This window comes from Netta rufina (assembly GCF_964035555.1).
Source record: "Netta rufina genome assembly, chromosome: 27".
In the NCBI taxonomy this organism is placed as follows: domain Eukaryota; kingdom Metazoa; phylum Chordata; class Aves; order Anseriformes; family Anatidae; genus Netta; species Netta rufina.
Window position 1 is genome coordinate 4,065,473 of NC_140151.1, and position 20,799 is coordinate 4,086,271.

Here is a 20,799-nt window from a genome sequence, read left to right on the forward strand (position 1 = left end):
TTGCTCGCTTGGGTTCACCGGGACGAGCCGGGGCCGGGGCAGACGTGTGTCTGAAGCCACTTTTCAGCATCATGCTTTGCCCTGATCCAAAGCTCCCAACCCTCTCCATGGCATTTTTGGGGCCACCAGCCCATTTTGGCCACATTTTTGAACTCCCCAAGGGATCAGGGAGCACAAGCCGTGCTGCCGCTCAATGGCAGCACCCAGCACGACCTACCAGTGGCCAAAATTAATTATTTTTTTGGAGGAGAAAGGAATTGGGGAAGAATTCCCACTTCCCATCTCTTTACCCACCCTGGGCTCTGGGGGGGGTGACGGTGCTCTGATGTCACCTTAGCTGAAGGGGAGCTCTGCCACCGGGGTGTAGGTGTGGTGACAATTCGGGAAACACCCCCAGGACTTTATAAGGGGCAAACTGAGCGAATTTGGGGTTCATTTGGGTCAGATTTATTTAATTTTTCCCCATAAATCCATCCAAGTTTGGTGCAGCTGGCCCCACAGCACCGCGCCTCGCCGTGGCCAAGCAGCTATCCGCGTGCTCCAACGCGTGCAATGCCGGGGACGCCGTTGGTGCCCGCCTGCCCAGCGCGGCGCGGTCATTAACCCCGTAATTGCAATTAGCGAGCGGCTCCCCGCTGGGTCCTAGCGCCCGCCCGCGCTCCCGCCACCGCCGAGGCCACGCCCACATGACCGAAGCCACGCCCCCAAGCACACAGACCACACCCCCAGCGTTGAGACCACGCCCCCATCGCCGAGACCACGCCCCCTCCGCGGCACCCTCGCGACACCCACGCCCATTCTAGAACCCACGCCCCTTTCCCTCAAGCCACGCCCCCATCGATCCCTCCCTCCCATCCTCACTTCCATCCCAGCGCCACGTCTGCGCGTGCTTGCGTCACGTCCGGCGGCGCCTCCCGGAAGTGGCCCTGGGGCCCGTTGCTAGGCGGCGAACGCGGAGGTGCGGGGATGGCGCCGGGCCTAGGCCCTGGGGGGGGGCAACGGCGGCCGCTGGGGGGGCTTCGGGTGGGGAACGGCGGCTGCTGAGCCCCGGGGGGAGGCCCCGGTATCTGGGGGTGCTGTTGGGGTCGAGTGGGGAGGGGGCGAGGCCGGGTCGGGGCTCCCCGGGAGGGGTTTGGGGGGGTTTGTGGGGCCGGGCCTGGGGTGTGAGGGGCTGGGGGGGGGGGGGGGGGTTGTATGGAGGCGGTGGGGGGTTAAAAAGGGGTGTGAAGGGGGTGGGGAGGGGGAGGCGGTTCCTGGCAGGGAGGGGGGGTGCCCAGGGGGTGGTGGGCGAGGTGGTGTTGGAGGGTTTGTCCAGATTTAATGGTTTTAGGATTTGTTGTCGTGGAGTTGGGGGTGCTGAGCTCCTCTCGGCTGCCTGAGCTGAGCCCGAGGCGGCCCAGCTGCAGGTAGGGGTGGCTGGCACTAGCTGTGTCCAGACAGATGTTATCTGCAGGGATGGGCAGTGTCCATGTCCAGCTGCCCTCACGCAAGGATATCCCTAGGTTCAGGTGGAATTTATTGTGTTTGGGTTGGTGCCTCTCATCAGGGGGTATCATTGAGGAAAGTGCTTCCCGCTTCTTTACATCCTTCAGGGAGATAGTTGTAGGGGAGAGTGAGAACAATCCCATTTTTTGGATTTTCCTCATGAGAAGTGCTTCAGTGCCTTATTTATCTTTGTGGCCCTGTGCTGGACTTGCTGCAGTTCATCCAGATGTGTCTTGTCCTGGGGAGCTCAAAGCGGGGCTCAGCACTCCTGGTGTGGCCTCACGGAGGGATCTTCTCCCTCAACCTGCAGTGCTGTTTGTCACGATATCCAGACAATCACCTGTCTCTTACTGTTCTTCACTTCAGGCCCAGAAGCGCGATGGCTTTGGGAGTGATTGTGCCGTGTCAGTCAGAGGTGACCGGCTGATGCTGGAACGCCAGCTGCTCGCTGACTGCTGGTCCTGCTCATAGCCTGAGATGGGGAGGTAAGGATCCTCAAGGAACAGTCCAAATCTGGTGTTGTTTGAGCAAAGGACGGGGAACCTGATTGTGAATTCACGGCTAATGATTAATTCAGAGGTGGGAATGTGGAAATAGTCTAAACTGAAGTCAGAGCATGAGCAAAAATGAGCTAGAACATAGCAAAGGCAGAAGCTCTCAGATAAATGTTTGCATTTGGCTCATTTCAGAATGCTCTACACCTCTTTTTGGTAGCAAAGTCCATCTTTAAAGCAGATTATCCTCTCTGAATTTTAGGATCAGCATCTCGTGTTTGCTTCCTGCCTCTTGGCACTTCAGTATCTCCCCCGTGGGGTGTCCCCGCGTGCTCAACACGACGTTGCGGCAGATCGTGGTGATTGGGATTCTGGCTGCCGCTGTCTCCTTGCTGTACTACTCGCTGGTTGTCATCCGCAACAAGTACGGGCGGGCCTCCAGGGACAAAAGATTCCACAGGTGAGAGCTGAAAAGACTCTGGGAGAGAGGAAAAAAATGTAGTTTGGGCATGAAAAACAAGACACTGGCAGAAAGTGAGAGTAAAATAAACAAATTGGGAAAAATGAGTAAAAATTTGTTTTGTTAATGATATTTTCCTTCTATATTTCTTTCAATTTATCAGCAATTCAGCTTTCTAATAACTTCTTGAAAGTTTTTGTAGCAGGGTAGGAGAACTACAGGTGCAAGAATGTTAAGTGGTATTTTTTTTCTGGAAGTCGCTTTTGGTATTTATTCTGGGAGTTTGATTATTATGGGTAGCACGTCACTTTCCTTCAGCATGCTACTGAAAGCTGTGATTCCTGTGATGGAAACTGTTGTCCTGTTTGGAGTCTGATGCTGGGAGAAGCTTCCATATGGAACTCGCTTGCCAGGTGGTAACGCCAAGTTTTCTTCTAGATATCTTGCCCGGGTAACCGACACCGAAGCTACAGACACAAACAACCCCAACCTGAATTATGGAATCGTTGTGGACTGTGGCAGCAGCGGCTCTAGGATTTTTGTGTACTGCTGGCCGAGACACAACGGTAACCCCCATGACCTGCTGGACATAAAACAGATGAGGGACAAGAACAGAAAACCGGTGGTTATGAAAATTAAACCAGGTACTGGAAAGAAATTATTTTGCAGTGATTTTTCTAGCTAGCTGCCTGTCCAACCTTTTGTTTTTTCAAGCTCTATATTTAAAATGTCTGGGTAAAGGATACTTGCAAGTTGTCAGCGTGGCACTCCTTCAGATTTCTTTTAAGTTTGCTTTGCAGACAGCTTTGTTCATCTTTAGAGCTTGAAACGTGACACGGACAGGCATGAGGGAGAGGTTTGTCTGCTTACTGAGACAGTTGTCAGTTAACTCGGGCCTGTTTATTTAGTGAATAAGTAATCTGCTTTCTCTAAAGCAATCTGAACCAATTATTTGAATAGGTAATGTAGCCAGCACAGCCTTTTGTTTAATGTTTAGAGGATGATTAAGTGTTAGCTTAATTATTCATTTCTTATTTCTGCAGTTGATTTCCTGGGTTTGGTTTTGGTTTGTTTGTTTCTGCTCTGTGTGTTGGTTAGCAAGATTTCCCAGGCAGGAAATACCCAAAGCTTGAGTTGCTTCACTTTTGAATTTATCTGTTTCGCTAGGTATTTCAGAGTTTGCCAACTCTCCTGAGAAGGTCAGTGATTACATTTCTCCACTTCTGAGCTTTGCTGCTGAACACGTGCCCCGTGCAAAACACAAAGAGACTCCTCTTTATATTCTGTGCACTGCAGGAATGAGGATTCTGCCAGAAAGGTTATTGGCTGTCTTATTTTTAGTGTTTAGAATAGCGAGCTCGGTGTCTTTGGCTATTTTTAACTGCTCAAAATGTAATTTTGCAGCCAGCAGAAGGCAATACTTGAAGATCTGCTCACTGATATTCCTGTGCATTTTGATTTTCTGTTTTCGGACTCGCACGCAGAGGTTATTTCAGGGAAGCAGGAAGGTAGGTTAATGTTGGAAAAATAATTTTAATCTTTGAAACATTTATTACTTTCCGGGTGCAACTTGGATAATTTTTTATTTATTTATGGCTTTTTAAAATTCTGGTTCAGTTGTGAGACCTTATTCCTCAGTGGCAACAGATGGAGTGTGGAGATAATCATCTGCTGTGATCTAGCTTGTCTAAATGTTTTCTAATTAGCAGTGAAAATAACTCATCTACACTTAGCAAGGATTTTAGTCCATTTTCTCACCCTTTGGGGGGGAGTATCAGAATAAGGCACAACATTCTTGATGAGGAGTGGGAAAAATGGTTTCTAAAGGAGCAGTGTTTGATTGTGCTTGACTTGCTAGAGGCTTAAAATCATTTTAAAAGCTAACGTGCTTTTCATGAAATTTTGACATCAAACTGTAATATATTGAATTGGGATTTTTGTCCAAATCTTAACGCAGAAAAGAAGCAGAATAATGTGTCGGGAATGTTTAACGTTTAAATAAATTTATTATAGAAAATAATGAGCAGTGATATAATAACTCATATGCAAAAAAAAAAAATAAAAAATCCTCTGTTTTTTAAGATATTCCTGAAATGTCCAAATATGTTTTCTTATGCGTGTAGGAGTGTATGCGTGGATTGGCATCAACTTTGTTCTTGGAAGATTTGAACATACAGATGATGGTAAGTGTCTTAACTGTGAATTGGATCTTCTGAAGGATTTAAGTGCATTGCTGTGCTTTCACTGTTGATGGTGTGTTTTTTGATAAAGATTTTAGTGAACTGGACGTGTGCAGATGCTGATGTTTGTTTAACTTGTACGTGAAAGTTAATGATCTGCATTGCTACAAAATGAAAAACATATAGTGCAGTGCTGCTTTACACCTATCCTAGCAGTATTTTTTCAATGTTTTTTTTCATTGTTTTATCCAGAGGATGAAGCCATAGTGGAGGTGCACGTCCCAGGCAGCGAAAACAAAGAGGCTATCTTCCGTAAGAGGACAGTGGGTATTCTTGACATGGGCGGAGTGTCGACTCAGATAGCATACGAAGTCCCTAAAACTGTAAGCTTTGCCTCTTCACAGCAGGTTATTATCTGTGCAACTTTCTTCTTTTCATTTTGGTTTATTTTAATGCATTTTTGTTCTTTTGTTTTCTTTGGTTTGAGTCCTCTCCTTCATTACATCACATCCAAAACAAAGGCAAGAGAAGATGGCAAATATGAGCCCTTCATCAGCTAAGCAACTCATTTGTGTTTTTGTCACTTACTTCTAAGTTTAATTGCATTCTTTGTGTGTGCGTGTGCATGTGTGTTTATACAACTTGAAATCTGTGTTACACTTAGGAGACTGTTTTAGAGACCAAAAGTTTGGTTTTTTATAAGAACTTGTGTAAGATATGTCTTTTTTCCTTTATAAGTTGGGTTGGTAAAAACCGAAGAAGCAGGGCGTGAGGATAACAGTGCAATTTAAAATACTACTTACATCCTCAGCACAAGTTATCTGTTCAAGGAAGCAAATTTCTTTGCTGAAAGCCCTAAAGGGGATGTAATTTGCTCTAATTGCAGTATACTGAGTTCTAAGGTAGCTTCTGAATTTTTGAAGTTAGATAACCACCCATTGACATCACTGAGAAATTGTCTAAAGTCAGAAGAGCATAAGAGCCCTATGGTTTGACTCTCAGTGCACTGTTGTAATGAGATATGTGTATTATATTTTATATATGTGTATATTTTAAACCAAATTATGTTTTTTCATTATGACAGGTTTAAGTAGCTACACTGCCTTTCAGACAGGTAGAGTGTATCAAATAGCTTGGACTATTAGAAGTGTGAGCATTCAGATTCAGAGTGGATTGCCCTGGTCAAGTATTAATTGGAAATAAGAGTTGCAGCTAATTGATAATGACTATTGTATGGCTTTATCTGAGTGTAAACCAATACAAAGTAGGTATTCTCGATGGGGAATCTGTTTGGGTTCCTAAACAAAGAATGGACAACAACTGACTGTGGTGCTTACAGTCTCACTGCTGTTTCTCATTTATAACATCTGTGGGAAACCCTGCAATGTTGTTCTACTTATCTAAGCGTGTTCTACATGAAGTGCTTCTGGTACACATCCCCTAAATATTTGGGAAGTTACTGCAAGCGACTGATGTATGGTATGTGGAAAGAGCTGAGTGACTGACAGAGATTTCCTGGAAACCTTGAAAACTTCCACATTGAAAAATGAAGAATAGCGCTGCTGGGTAGACCGTAAATCAGTAGTGTAGGGACTTGGTCAGAAGTAGTATCGTTGAGCTTCCTAGCTGTAGCATCATCCTTTTCCATGGGAAAAGGTACTTCAGTATCCGTAGTAGCAGTTCTTTAAGTATCAATAACATCCAGTGCAATTGTCTAAGTAATATGCTTTGCACTCCCTACCAAATCGAAGGTAATGTGGACCTATAAAAAGCAAAATAGATGTGTAAGGATTGATGTTTAAAGATATCAAGGGCGTCTTGTTTTTCAAAGAGCTCGTATCAGGTTCTGGTTTATGTTGTTTATACCTAATCTTAGTGATTCTGCTCCTACAGGAGGAAGTTGCCAAAAACTTGCTTGCAGAATTCAACCTGGGATGTGATGCTCATCAAACGGAGCATGTGTATCGAGTCTATGTCGCAACATTCCTTGGCTTTGGAGGGAATGCAGCACGCCAGAGATACGAAGACAGCCTATTTACCAGCACAGTACTTAAGAACAGGTAACTAGCTTCAATTCCTTGGAGATACAGCTTCTGTAACTCCAAATTTAAATATATTTAGTAAAGTATCCCAATATAAAACGTAATTTCTGGTGTGCTATGTGCAACGCTGGAGTTCCTTTAAATGAGGATGCTGTTTTGTTTTGATGCTGGTGTAATTTGGAGTTTGGTGTTTCTAAGCTGCAGTTGTTACTGTGTTTGTGTTGTTTTTTTGTTTTTTTTTTTTTTACCAGACTGCTGGGCAAAGAGACTGGCATGACTTCTGATGCACCGTACTTAGATCCCTGCCTGCCCCTGGATGCTCAGGATGAGATCCATCAAAACGGACAGACAATGTATTTGCGGGGAACAGGAGACTTCAATCTGTGTCGTGAAATTATTCAGCCGTTCATGAACAAGACTAACGAAACCCAGACATCTCTAAATGGTGTCTATCAGCCTGCCGTGCACTTTCAGAACAGTGAATTCTACGGCTTCTCAGAGTTCTATTACTGCACTGAGGATGTGTTGCGCATGGGAGGAGATTACAATGCTGCTAAATTTACTAAAGCTGCAAAGGTAAAGTATTCTTCGGAGAAACTCTAGTTTGAAACAGCTATTCTGTAAAAGCACTAGGAGGCAGGGTGGTCCAGTTCCAGAAAAACTGTTGATACCGGAGGAGTCCATGCTGTTTCCACCTCTTGCTTCTATTTAGGAATGTCTTAAAATTCCTTTTTCTTTTGTTTTATGTATTCTGTACCAGTTTTCCAGATGTTAATCCTAACAGGGATCAGCCAGTTGGGGATAGTAATACCACAGTGTAAACTAGAGGAACATAACCTGCTTTGTCAGAGCCCTAAGAACAGGCTTCGTCTCCAAGTGGATGACTAAACAATTTAAGTCCTACTGAATATTAATTTTACCACAAATGCAGAGTATGGGTCAAAATGGTTTTGTACAAAACACCGTGAAATTTGTGGTCAGACTTAATAGCAATGCAAAGGAAACTGTTATTTTTGAGTTTTCTAGCCTTTGGTATTTACAGAGCATCTTATCTAGTGGCATTTTGCTCTTTTCAAGGCAGAAGTAATGTTTATATCTCTTTTTTTCCATTCTTTAAGGATTATTGTGCCACTAAGTGGTCTGTCCTGCGGGAACGTTTTGACCGTGGTCTTTATGCATCACATGCTGATCTCCACAGATTGAAGTAAGTATTTGTGTTTGTACAGCAAATTCGTTCAGGCAGAGTTGCCAGGGAGCGGTCATGTCCAAATGGTCCATTTAATGAAATCACTGTAAGTGTGAATATAACCTTAAATATTGCATCAGCCACAAACGTTACTGATAGTCCCATGTCTAAGTGTGCTCCCTAGTCCTTTGGGACTCTGTAACTGCCAGAAAATTAAATGCCTGACTAGATGACCCTCTTTTTTACAGGTACCAGTGTTTTAAGTCTGCCTGGATGTATGAAGTATTTCACAGTGGCTTCTCTTTTCCTGTGAGCTACAACAGTTTGAAAACAGCCCTGCAGGTGTACGATAAGGAGGTGCAGTGGACGTTGGGAGCCATTCTTTACCGAACACGGTTTTTACCTCTAAGGTACCCCTTGTTTTCTCAGATGTCTGGAAATGGTTTTTGGATGGAAGGGAAGAGTTTTTGTGAGGAAAGGTACAGTGATAGCAAAGCAGCTGACAGATAGGGGGAGACAAGAGGCTGTTTCTAGTGCATTATACAGAACCTGAGTATGTATTTCAGGTAGCTCAAGTAATGCTTGATAAAGTGTATTTTACTAAAAGGGGTTCTGTTTTCTTTAGTAAGATACTTTGGAGGCAAGGTTTGATCTGCAATTTATGTCTCTTCTCTCTTCGATTCTTTTCAGAGACATCCAGCAAGAAAACTTCCGTGGAAGTCACTCCCACTGGAGGAGCTTCTCTTTTGTTTACAATCACTATCTGTTTTTTGTCTGTTTTCTGATCGTACTGCTCTCCATCCTGCTTTATCTGCTAAGGCTCAGACGGATCCACAGGCGAATGCTGCGTAATAGCTCGTCCACTTCCCTATGGATCGAGGAAGGCCTCCCACCACAGAAGATCTCAGGAGCCTTATGAGATGCTGTGATGGAGAGCTTTTATTGGACTTCCTGCACAAAAAGCCATTTTTGCCTCAGGGTTTCTCCTTTTTGTCCCTTTAAATCATTGAAGAAGAAGATTGGCCAGAGCGTGGAATTCAGCTAGACTTTGAGAAAACGGGGGTCAATTTGGCTTAGTCTCATTAGACAGTATCTGCCAAAAATTACTTATTTTTTTTAATATTGCACTTTTGTGTGTAATGGGGCGAGTAAAAACTCGATGCCAGTGAGAGGAAGCAACTTAAGCTATGTGTGGTAAGAGTGAGTGTGAGTTCTCATCCTGTGGGTGAGACTGTGAAATGCTGTTAGCTAGGATGAATGAGCTATATTTTTATTTTCTTTTCCAGATTCCAGGATTGATATTGCTAGACTTCTCAGTTCTGGATCTCCTCAGTCAAAGAAAAGGAAGTGCAGGGTTTTCGAAAGCAGTTAGAAAACTTCTTAGATCAGCTTTTCTCATTTTATATTGTGGAATAAGTACGGTGATGGAGAAGAAAAATCTATTGCATCCAATGCTGTACTTCCACAGAACTACTTAAATCAGTTTTATTTGTGACAGTTACCTGGTACCACAAATATCTGTCCCTTTTATCTAGGAAGCTATATCTCCGTAGTTGCAAACCTCACTCCTTTTTAATCTTTTATTTCTGTTTCATTCAGAGATTGCCCTGAAACTCCAGTAAGGTGAAGAGAACTGGAATATGCCTAGGCTTGTTTCTGCTAGAGTAGACGTGCACAGTGTCTTTTTTGGTTTTGAGTACTCTGAACTGTTAATTTATATTTTATTTAAAGCTGTTAATTTTACTTGAAAAGTAAATTTGTCCATGATTAAAAGTGGGATTTATATGAACTTCTGGTGTATGGATATTTTATTGCGCAGTATAAATCACTTCTGTTCTCATGAACAGACAAACCTGAGGGTTTGTTTTATATTCTGCTGGTTTTTTTTGAGCTATTTTTTTCTGAGTGAATGCACAGGCTGCACACCTCTCACTTCTGGTGTCTGAAACTGCAGCACAAACCTCTTGCACTCGTAGGCTGATAATTGTTATCAGACAACTGACAGTGTTGATTGCTACAGAGCCGGTACTTCCTCTTTCTGAGATGCTTAAAACTGAGTACAGAGCCTCTAATTGTGTGCTTAGATAAAGCAGTTCCCCTTCGGACAAGGATTGACGTTACTGGTAAAGTGGAGAGGAAGTGTCTGGGTGTGACTTGGCACTATCCAGGCAGATGCCAAGCATCTTTTAGCAGGAGAGATGGCGTGTCTCAAATACAAAATACTTCTGAAAGATCATAAAACACTCAAGAAAAACATTTTGGGTCCAAACAAGACTTCCTATTAAATAGAATGATACCCGTGCCTGAGAAGGGTCAATTTGTAATGCTAATGCCAGTCATTGACCCTCACTTTCACAGCTTGTTTTTTTTTTTTTTTCCTCCCAATAAACTTTGTCTCTCCTTGCTTTTTGGATTTGTATTTTTGTGTGTGCGTGCAGGTTTTCTGCTGCATTACATCTCTATGGCTATAATGTTAACTAAAAGATTGCTGAGGAATTGGCTGAGTTTCTTTAAACCCTGAATCCCAGCAGTTAAAACAGTGACCATCCCCAGTTTCATGGACCGACAGGAGTCCAGAGAGCATCAGGTGTAGCACGGGGGCTCTATTTACTCCCAGCAAGCCTGCAGTTAATCCATTGATCTCCCACAGGTGCAGGAGGCATAGTGAGAGGCAGCTGAGTTAATGAGTTAATCAATTTTCCAAAGGGCACCCAGGGGAAAGCCATTTCATTCATCAGAAGCAAGAGCATATAAGGACTGGGAGAAGATAGGGCTAAAGGAAAACAGACTTTGCTGTGCTTTGGTGCTTTTCAGCAGTGCTACTGCTTATTTGAGGCATTCTAGCCTCAAAATGAAAGGTTTTAGCGCTGCTGGAGAAGGAAATGTGCTCTATACAGAGAAGATGCAGCAGGAACGTGGTAGGATGATGGGGAGGGGAGTGAAGTGGGAAGAATGGTTTGCAGAGAAACTGCCTGGTCCCTTCAGGTTGATTTAGCAGCAGTCTTCTGGTAGATGGCTGTTGCTGGGAGAGGGGCGAGTGCGTTGAGAGGATTTTCAGCATTCTTAGGATGCAGAGCTGTAAACGTATTGATTGTCCTTGGCCTGTACCTCCAGGAGTAGAGCACCAATGACTTCGAACTTCTAGCATTTGCTTCTTGCAGGAGCTGTTTTTAAAGCTGTAACTGGGATGTGCTTGGATTTGGGGGATGGAAATAAGTAGAGTTTGTCCTGGGGATGTGTATTTTAGAAGAGAGACTATTCAATAGTGCTTTGAGTACCAGCCTGGCCATCAGGGCGTGCGTAGGGGAACAAAATGGTGCCAAGTGCTGGGCAGATTCTACACGCACAAGCTTCTGGTGTGGTCAGGGAGCTGTGTCAGTGCAGGAGGTGATGAGAGCACCCTGCAGGTCACCCTGCTCCCGTAGCCTTACTGCTGTGTCCCCAAGGCAATGGGACGGGCTGCGGGGTAGGACTGGCGAGCGGTCTGCTCCTCAGGGGCATTGCCTCGGAGGTGCTCCTTGCTGATTAACAGCTAACGAGGCTTTGGCAGCCCAGTATATGGCATAGAGGGACGGGACACCTAGATCTGCTGTCTGTGCATCATCTTCCTGCAGAAAACAGCAAGATCTCAGCACGCGGGCAGCGTGAGGCCCTTCCCACCAGCGCTCTCCGTGAGTTTGCTGCGTCTTAGCTATATCGAGGCTGACAGATATGCGGGTGCCTTTAATTGCTTTAAGAGCTTAAAGCCCAACAGGCACGGGGAGGAGGCGCAGATTTTCAAAAGCAATCAGTGAAGTGCCAAGCCTAAATGCCTGAATCTACCGGGCTGCTGTGCTTTTTGGCACTTGGATTATCCTGGGACAAGGGGCTGCAGATTCAGCTCTTACCTTCTTTGGAAATCTGGCCGTCTTGTCCCAGTGCTTCGAATTAATGTGTGTCATGGGGGATTTATATTTGGTTTTGTTGTTGTGTTTTTTCTCTTTTCCTGTTCATCTGTAGGGATTTGATGGTGCAGGGGCTCTGGAAGAGGATGAAGTTTGCCGTGTATCTGGGGCATTTCCTGAGATGGAGACTAAAACCACCTTATTCTTGCATCTCTTTTTGCAGCTTCAGATTATTTAGGAGAAAAAAAAAAGTTTTTCCATCGCACTCCGCCCCCTGGACAAGCCTTCTCCCAAGGGACTACACCAAACAACAACAAGAGGGGAAACAAGATTCCTTTGAGAGACTTAGGTACTGAGTGAAAACAGGTATTGCTGTTCCTGGGCTCGGATTTCTGAGTCCCAATGGCAATGTTTATCTGTTTGTGTCCGTTTCTGCATTAACATGCTTTGTTTTCTTTCTTCTGCTTCTTCTCTTCGCCTTGTCCTTTCTCCAGGTCCATTAAGGACAGGTAAGGCATGCAGAAAAGCACAAAGGAGAGGCAAGGGCGCTGCTCTCTGACCTTCCCCAGTGACCTGGAACGGACAGGAGAGCAATATTGAAGCTTTTGGCTTCACGGCCTCTTAAACGTATCACTCATCTTCTTGTTGCTTTGTTTTTGTGTATGGGAAACGTCCAAACACAGGGCCGAGCGTGGCCCCTAATGGAAGAAATGCTTGGGAGACGTCGGTACTGGTGGAGATGGAGAGCCTGGGGAAGGGGAGAGGCACACAGCTCCTCCGGGAATGCCAGCCCTACCAAGGTAACCCTACAACAGGTGAAAACAAAAGGGTTTTCTGCCTCTCCGCAGCACCCTGCGAAGGGGACAGTCAACAGCAGTGACTGGATGGCGTGCCTGATCGGGGGCACCTTGTTCTTTCTTGTCCCATTGTTTCTGCCATTGTTGCTACTAAATAACGCATGAAGCTCTTTGTAAGCTGAAACGAGCCTCGTGAGGGCTTGCTGTGTCCCTCTCCCTGGGTGCTAGCTCCTGTGGGCGTAGTTTTCGGGGACCTGGTCCTGGTGGTTGTTTTTCAGGTCACCCTCCCTCTCGTTAAAGACTGGGAGGATGACAATGACTTTCTCACCTGCTCGTTTTTGGAGATCTTTGGATGGGTGGGAAGTGCTAGGAGATTGCTAACCCACTCCCAAGTAATGTTTTCATAGGTGATGAGCGATTTGTGGTGCTGGAGATGCTTTTTAGGGCACTGACCTTCGAAAGGGAGCACTCAGCACACTTGTACCAGGCAATTTACAAATGCAAGAAGTCACAAATGTGATGCCCTGGTTTTCCTAAAATCTAAATGCTTTCCAGGGTCCTGTAAGTTACCAGCTCTGCTCTCTGCTACAATTAATGTGTAGAGCAGGATTTGAACCTCCAGATCAAAGATGTTCTCTAATCCTACGCCTCATGTATGGCATTTTACCAGCATTTCTCTTTGCTGATAATCCCAGTGGTGTCTTGCAAACGGGATTACAACAGTACCATTTATTTTTTTTCTCATTAAGTGGGCTTTTTTTGGTTGTCATGGCCAAAACTGGCAGGCAGCAATACACAGAGGTAACTCCTAGTGCATCACCTGCCGTGAAAGCTGGCAGTGCTCAGCTCCTTGCTGATCCACACAGATGTGAAGGACGTTAAGGAAATGGTGAGATCAGACTCAGTGTGTAATGCATCTCCTGCCTAGATGTTCCCATCTGCAGCCCCTGCCCTGCCCCTGCAGTGAGCCCTCTTGCAAATTCAGCAGCTGGAGTCTCTGAACTAATTGTTCAGGTTTTCTGCATGAGAGCAGAACTGCTGGTGGAGGCTGACCTTGTTAAGACGCTCTTTGGCTCGTCAGAGTGAATCAGCACAAAAGACATTAAAACAGATGTTTCCATAATGTCTTTTAAGGATGTGGAGGGATTTGCTGCGGTTGCCCGGGTGTAATGGAGAGCAGTACATTGTGTTCTTGGTTATCCTCCCCCTCTGACACTCAGAGGGCCTTATTCTGCTCACTTCAGTTCCTCTTCTCTTCTCCTTTTCTCCTGGACACAGCTTTCTCAATCACAACGAAATAAATCTTGCGACAGGCTGCGCTGGAGGCTGGCTCTGGCTGCTCAGGGCTCTTCAGGGCCAGAAGTCACTTCTCCGCCTCTTGACCTCTGGACACACATGACTGTGCTTGCAGATGCTCTGCTGTTTGAGGGGGACTCTTGCCATCTAGTGGGAGGGGATGGTAAGCCTCTAGCACCTCTGCCATCCCCCAGGGTAGGGTGACAAAATGCAGTCATCCTTCCTGGGTTTTACTGTGCAAGTCGTTTCACTGCACACGTGGGATTAGCTCACATCACTTTCCCACAGTGTTTTTGGTGAAGCTGGATTTCTCATAAACTGCTTTTCTTTCTAGAAATCACTCTATTTTTTATTTTTATTTTTTTATCACTTACATTTTTGGGGGGCAACACTCTGCTTATACTCTCCTATTCTCATCTCCTCCTCTATGGCTGAGTTGCACAGAGGGAATCTGACCATAACCTGTATCAAGGGGAAGGATGTTGGCGTGTGCTGGTCAGATTCTGCATGCCACCTGTGTTTTTCTGGGGATTGCTTGTGGGAAGCTGGCTTTCAGCAGCTGACTCCTTAAATCATTGTTAAAAGACAGCCAGGATCTCCAAGTTTTAGCTTGTACGGATAGAGAATGAACAGTGCTTGCGAAGTGCCTTGTGCTTGAGTCTTCCTTGGCCTAGGAAGACCAGAAATTCATGTTCAGGTTGAGAAATTTCAGTACTAATTGGCCTCTCTCCTACACCTTTCTTGACAGGGTTAAGGTTAGAAATGCAAGAAAGATGTATGTGCTTTCTCCATGATGTGCTGCTCTTGTTCAAGCTGCCTGGGACCGAGAAGGAACAGCTGCTGCCTTGTAAGCATCGTAATACAGGAACAGACTTCATCTCACAAGCACAGCTCTTCTGAGTATTTCATGGGGCTTCAGGTTTTCACCCTCCTTAGGGTCTAGGAGCCTTTCCTTTGCATGGAAATGGGGGTAGTAAGTGGATGTAGAAGGTGTGTTAATCTCTAGATTGTGCATCGCAGAGGTGGAAGATGTGTCTATAACAGATCTTACATGAGGCTGACCCGTGCTTCTGCTCTGATGTGCTATTTGTTACGAGGCTGGACTTCAGCAGAGCTCTCATTTTGGAGTTTTTGTAGAGCACTGAGGTCAGCAGTGGCTTCAGTGAGCTAATCTGAATAGCAGCACTAAGGAGTTGTGAGGGGTGACTCTGCAAAGCAGGGAAAATCACGTGGAGGAGGGATAGTAAGTGCAATGTGCTCATTGTCGGCCTTGCACTGACATGTGAACTAGAACACATGCAGAGTGGAAAAAAGAGAGATCTCAAAGGATTAAAGCTGCTTCTTACCAAAAATGAATTTCATTTTTTCCAGCTTTGGTGGCTGCAAAAGAGCTCTGTCATGCAAGGGCCCCTCCCAGAATGGAAGCAGCTCTGGCTTACGGTGCTTTGGGTTCCAGTTGCCACATGGCCGTGGGACTGTGCAAACCTTGCCATGGTTCGGGTGGAGCAGCAACCAAATAAAAAGGGTGAGAGGATGAGGTCTGGGAAGTCAGTTCAGCCACCACCAAGCTCCTAATGTGCAAGTCATAGAAATTCCATAGAAATTCTGGTAGGGATTAAGCAATTTACATGAATTACATGAATTTATCCCTCTGTTGAGGGATGCATTAACCTACTTCTCTAGAACCATTGGTGTTTTTTGGCCATCCTGTGAGCCCAAAAGCAGGGATCTAACCCCAATTGCACGTTGCAGGGATATTCCACTGGGGCCAATTGGTGTGAAAATTGCCACGTGTCGCTAACACCTCGCCAAACAGCCAGGTCCTTCAGTTCTTCAGATATCGCCTGGACCATCTCTGAGCAGAGCAACCTTCACGGAGCTCGGCGTATCCGCTGTGTGTATTTGAGAGGTCAAGTCGACCTGGGTGAGATTTGGACCTGCGGCTCCAGAGAGTCTACAGCGTGAAAGCATGAGGCTCAGCGAGGCAAATTAGCCTTCCCTTTTAAAAAGAACTGAAGATTAGAGGAGATTATAGAACCTAATAGTGCATGGCTAATTTTTGGGAGCACAGACCATGACTGTGGCTGCTTGGTCAAATCCAGTCTTGACTTGTCCATATGGCAAGGTGTGTGCTTCGGGCAGATACAGAAGGAAACACCTAGGGTGCTGGTGTGGGGCTCTTCAGAAGGGTGCTCAGGCACTGGAATGGGCTCCCCAGGGCAGTGGTCACAGCACTGAGCCTGATGGAGTTCAAGAGGTGTTTTCAGATGTATGGATTGATTTTGGGGTGGTCCTGTGTGTAGGTGGACTTGATGATCCTTGTGGGCCCCTTCCAACTCAAGATATCCTAAGTGGTTTCCCTGGTCTCCTCTTTACGTGATCAAATGATGCAAACCCAGTTGAAGCAGCGTTTTTTTTTTTTTTTTTCCTGTAGACGGTGTGATTTTGAGAGCTTTTTTCTTATTTATTTGTTAATTTATTTTGCTGGGTGCTTGTCTTTTAGTCCTGACCAGCTGCAATACGAAGGGGGCAGCAAATTGCCCTGAACCCAGCGTGTTACCCTGAAGAACTTTCCTGAATTCTCGCCGAATGCTTCTCTTTATGCAACCAGCAAACCCTTCCATCAGCTGGAAGCCTGCATGGCATTTGCTGCTCGTATCCTTACCCGACCCAGGCACTCGGCAAACATTCCTCCAGCAGGCTGTCATGTTTCTCCGTGCCCCGATCAAGCAGACACTCACACATTCCTCTGGCCAAACTGCCTTCAGCTTCCTGCTGCTCTGAAATAGTTCCCTGCTCCGTGGAGCTTCTGCTCTGATTCGTTTTTTCCCCTGGTGTCCCCGAGGCTGAGCAAGGCGAATCCAGCCAGGCTGATGACCCACCAGGTGGTGCTCTGCTGGTAGCTGTGCTGCTCATCACAATTTGCAGCGTTTCAATAATTTTATGGGTGTTTGATGCGGGAGAATTAGGGCACTGTGTGTACTGCTGTTGACCACTGCTGCTGATTTCTTGGGAGAAAGAGCAAAGCTTTGTTTCAATGACTTTGTGGGCTCAAGCTCTGACGTCTTGCTATCTCCAGGAATTGCACCAAGAAGCAATTCACTTATTTCTAATGTTTCTTTCCACCTTTAACATGATTGATGTTTGGGGACTCTCCTGTAGAAGGCTTTGCCAACCCATGGGAACGTGGTCATCATCTCCCTGCCAATATTTTTCCCTGGCAGAGTCTCCTTGGGGTGGGAACATCTCGTAAACCAGCAAGTAATGGCATCTTTCTCCTGTTGGGCTGAACTTTTGGTTCTGGGAAGTGATGGGAAACCTGGAAAAGGGGAGAAGTCTGGTGGGAGACGTGTTCTTGTGGTTCTGGAAATGTATCCAGAGGTATAGATAAAGCACTTTAATTTTTCAAGATAATTTGATAATTTGTATGCAAGCAGGCAGGACTGACATGCACAAGGCTGTAGCACACTTGTCCTAGGGAAGGGTTTACTAGAAAGTCCTTTACAAATTCAGCATTTCATCTATGAATATACTGAAGTAAATGGGGACATTTCTTCTAAAATCAGCCTTTGTGACTACCTGCTCTTCTTTCTGTGCCTATCAATTTTCTGCTAATGTGTTTGAAAATCCCATTAAACATAGATTTCAGTACCCATGGCCAAAGCTGGTGAGAAGACAAATTTCCATTCTTTGGGAAATGCTGACACTTCAGAATGTGTTGCTGTCCAAAATTGGGTCAGAAATCAAAATTTGAAGGTGTTCCCTAGAACAGAGATTTGAAAACCATTGTGTGTTTTTTGTTTCTTTGTTTTCACTGTTGTAAAACTGTTTACTTCTATTTTTTTCTTATGATGCATTAAAAGCATAAAGGGAGGGGAAAAATAAGTTTTAAAACCAAAACCTACTCCATCTGAAAAGATTGCAGAAGCTTACAGTCCTCAGAATAACATCTAATTTAGCTGCTTTTTCTTGATGGAAGAGTTCTTTCAACCATCTCAGTCCAGTGTTTCTGTTTCACTGCTAGCTGCTCGCATCACAGATGCTCTGAATTTTCTGGCCCAGCTGAGGTCAGGATTTTTGGTCTGCTATTGTTTTAAGAATTGTTTTTAGCATCTAGTTAGTCCTCAGGACTGAGAAATATGGAGTAACTCTTGCTGCAGATCAGGATGGTTTTTAAGTCTGTGCAGCTTGAGCTGCTGTATTTAAGAGTTTTAATATTGAGCAGCTGGAAAATACTGAGTTGCTGGATGCAGAAGGGTTAAGGCTGGTGATACCCAAGTAGCTGTGGAGATGGCATGCTGTAAAGTCTGTGAAAGGGATCTAAGTTTGAAGATGCTGAGCTGTAAGACCATGCAGCCCTCTGTATGGGGAGAGTGCTTGGCACTGAGGCTCTGAACCAACTTGGGGTGCTTAAAAAGTGCTGTGATCAATCACATAGCATTATTTAACATTGATATCGATGTGATTCCAACTATTTGTTCCCTAGGAACTTCCTGAGAAAGCATTCACATTCCTAACCCACCTCCTTCCTCGCGATCCTGGCTAGGTTTTCCCCCCGTTTCTGTTCTGTTTGCAGTGCTTCTGCTCAGATTACAAGACAAGCCCATGATATCACCCGCTATGAGCCGAGGCTAAAGGGGCTGGGTCTTGGGAGGGGTTTGCTTGGCTAACTCTAGTGAAATTTGCCAGGAAGCAGCAGCTTCTTGCAGCGTATTTCTCTGGCTGCAGGATATTTTCCAGCGCAGAGGGGACCACTCAGGCGGCGCGCGTAGCCCAGAAGAAAAAGCTTCATGAAGCACGCCGGGACAGGGGTTTCCTCCAGCACAGCCTACCACTAACCCCAAGGTAAATGCAAACCCCAGAGACTGCAAGCCGGGACAGTGGCATTATTGCTAGGGAATGCAGGGGCTGATGGATTGGTTTAAACATTGCTAACCCTCTCTTGCTTCGGGGCTGAAAGTTTGATCTTGCTTCTTCTGTTTTTCTCTTTGAACTTGTTTTCTTTCTCTCCCGTCAGTTATTAAGCGTGATGGTTAGACATTACAGGCTGGGGATGAGATGATTCTTCTAATTCCTGTCTCCTGAGACTTGCTTTGGCAAGGGTGGGATGGCACAGATACTCAGTGTCACTTCGCAAAGATGTTGTGACCAAGTTAAGGATTTTCTCCCCTTGCTTGCTCACAGGCACGCACTAATGAAGTAAAAAAGACATGTTGCAGGCTGTCTACAAGTTGAGGCAACATGTATTCAGTAAGATGATTAAAATATGTTTGATTTAGACCAGAAAGCTACGTTACATGCCATCAACATTGTGTAAATGTCACCGGCTAAACTTCAGAAGCAGTTTAAGTTCTGCTCTCTGAATAACTGCACTCTTCCAAAGGGAAAGGCTTCAGTGCAGATGGGCAGAAGGTGTAAAGCAGATAAGTCCCGAGTTGAGAAACTTTTCTGCTGGCATGCTCGGGATTCCCACCCTTTGCAAAGCAGCCTTCAGCCTACTGGCAACTTATATTAATTAGGCTGGTTTATCATGAAGCAATCACAGCAGTTTTCAGGATGCCTGCAGGATAGGCAGTGGCATTCACCTGAAAAGTGAAACGTGGGACTGTTCCTGTCTGCAATGAACACAGCTGGGGCTGGCTGAGTTCTGATTCTTCAGCATGCACACTGGTAACTGCCTTCTTTTCAATTAATTTTTTGTTGCCTAATTAAAAAAGGTGTTACTGTGTGTGGGTAAAAAAAAAAAAAATCAATGAGGACCAATACAGTTTAGTACTTATTATTTAATTTTTATTTTTATTATTATTTATTATTCAGTATTTATTAGTATTAGTATTATTTATTATTTATTAGTATTAGTAAGGACCAATACAGTTTAGAAGACCATATACAAAGATCCTGGTGTAGTTATCTGGGAGCAATAGCAGGAATACCAGTTAGCAGGTCTATAATTGGCTCGTAGTGACAACATTGCTTTCAAATTTGTATTGAATAGGGGCTGAAATTAATTGGCTTTAGGGTTCCTACTTGCCAGTTTCATTTCATCTGTACTGAGCCACCCACAGTGGTGGAATTTTCTTGGTTGGAAGCTAGAGAGCAGTTAAGAAACATGAAATATTAGTGTGAGCTAATATTTGATGGACCCCAAAATGCATGCTTAGTAATGTTCTCTCGTTATTTCTTCTCTCCTATTTTTATATATATTTATGTATTTTCTCTCCTATTTTTTGAATAGGTTGACTCCCAAGATTATTGTCTTTACCTTACTGCACCACTAACTTTCCTTCTGTTTTGTTTGTTTGTTTGTTTGTTTTTTCTTTCTGTTTCTTGTTTTTTTTGTGTTCTTTGTAACCTTTTATCTTTTCTCCTCCTGAATTGTTTCATAACACAGAATCACAACATGGTTTGGGTTCGAAGGGACCTTAAAGATCACCTAATTCACATGAGGAGGGGACACCTTCCTCTAGACCAGGTTGCTCAAACCCCCATCCAACCTGGCCTTAACATCTTCGATGCTGTTTAAAAACATAGTGATGTCCTTTCTAAGAGATGGCAGCTTCAGTGGAAGGAACTGTTCAGCACATCACCGGTCAGTTGGGCTTGCAAAGCATTTTTTTGGGAAAGCTTTTGGAGCGTGTGTGCAGGTACATGTTTACTATGAATGCCTGTAAATACATTGAGGATGATCCCACTCCTAATCTGTAGTAATGTTGATGGAAATTTATTATTTAAGGTATAAGAAAATTGGAATGCAGAGATAACAACATGATGTTCTGAACTCAACCTGTTCTGTGTCTGCGGTGCTAATGGGTTAGGGTCTATTAATTTAGGACACAGGAGTGTGAGGGGAACCTCATTTTTAGAGGATTTGCTAATGCTCTTCAGCCTTAGGGACAGCACAAATATGTTCTGGCTCTGTGAATGTGTGTCAGCTGTGTATTTTAATGCAGTACCTTTTTGTAAAGTCTTTATTCA

The 20,799-nt window shown here is 44.7% G+C and overlaps 1 protein-coding gene across 2 annotated transcripts; it reads left to right on the forward strand.

Annotated features, from left to right (window-relative positions):
• The first annotated feature begins 914 nt into the window (after positions 1–914).
• Positions 915–9,625, forward strand: ENTPD4 (ectonucleoside triphosphate diphosphohydrolase 4). 2 transcript variants are annotated; one of them, XM_084302437.1, is made up of 13 exons: positions 915–958; positions 1,852–1,970; positions 2,242–2,439; positions 2,878–3,083; positions 3,607–3,757; positions 3,844–3,947; positions 4,563–4,622; positions 4,872–5,026; positions 6,513–6,679; positions 6,913–7,237; positions 7,780–7,865; positions 8,096–8,257; positions 8,538–9,625. In XM_084302437.1, exons 2-13 carry the CDS (start codon positions 1,963–1,965, stop codon positions 8,764–8,766), a joined length of 1,851 nt encoding a protein of 616 aa, XP_084158563.1. In that variant the 5' UTR covers positions 915–958; positions 1,852–1,962; the 3' UTR covers positions 8,767–9,625. The 2 variants fall into 2 exon arrangements, with proteins under 2 accessions (XP_084158563.1, XP_084158564.1); XM_084302438.1 differs by having other exon boundaries at positions 4,872–5,002.
• The last annotated feature ends 11,174 nt before the right edge of the window (positions 9,626–20,799 follow it).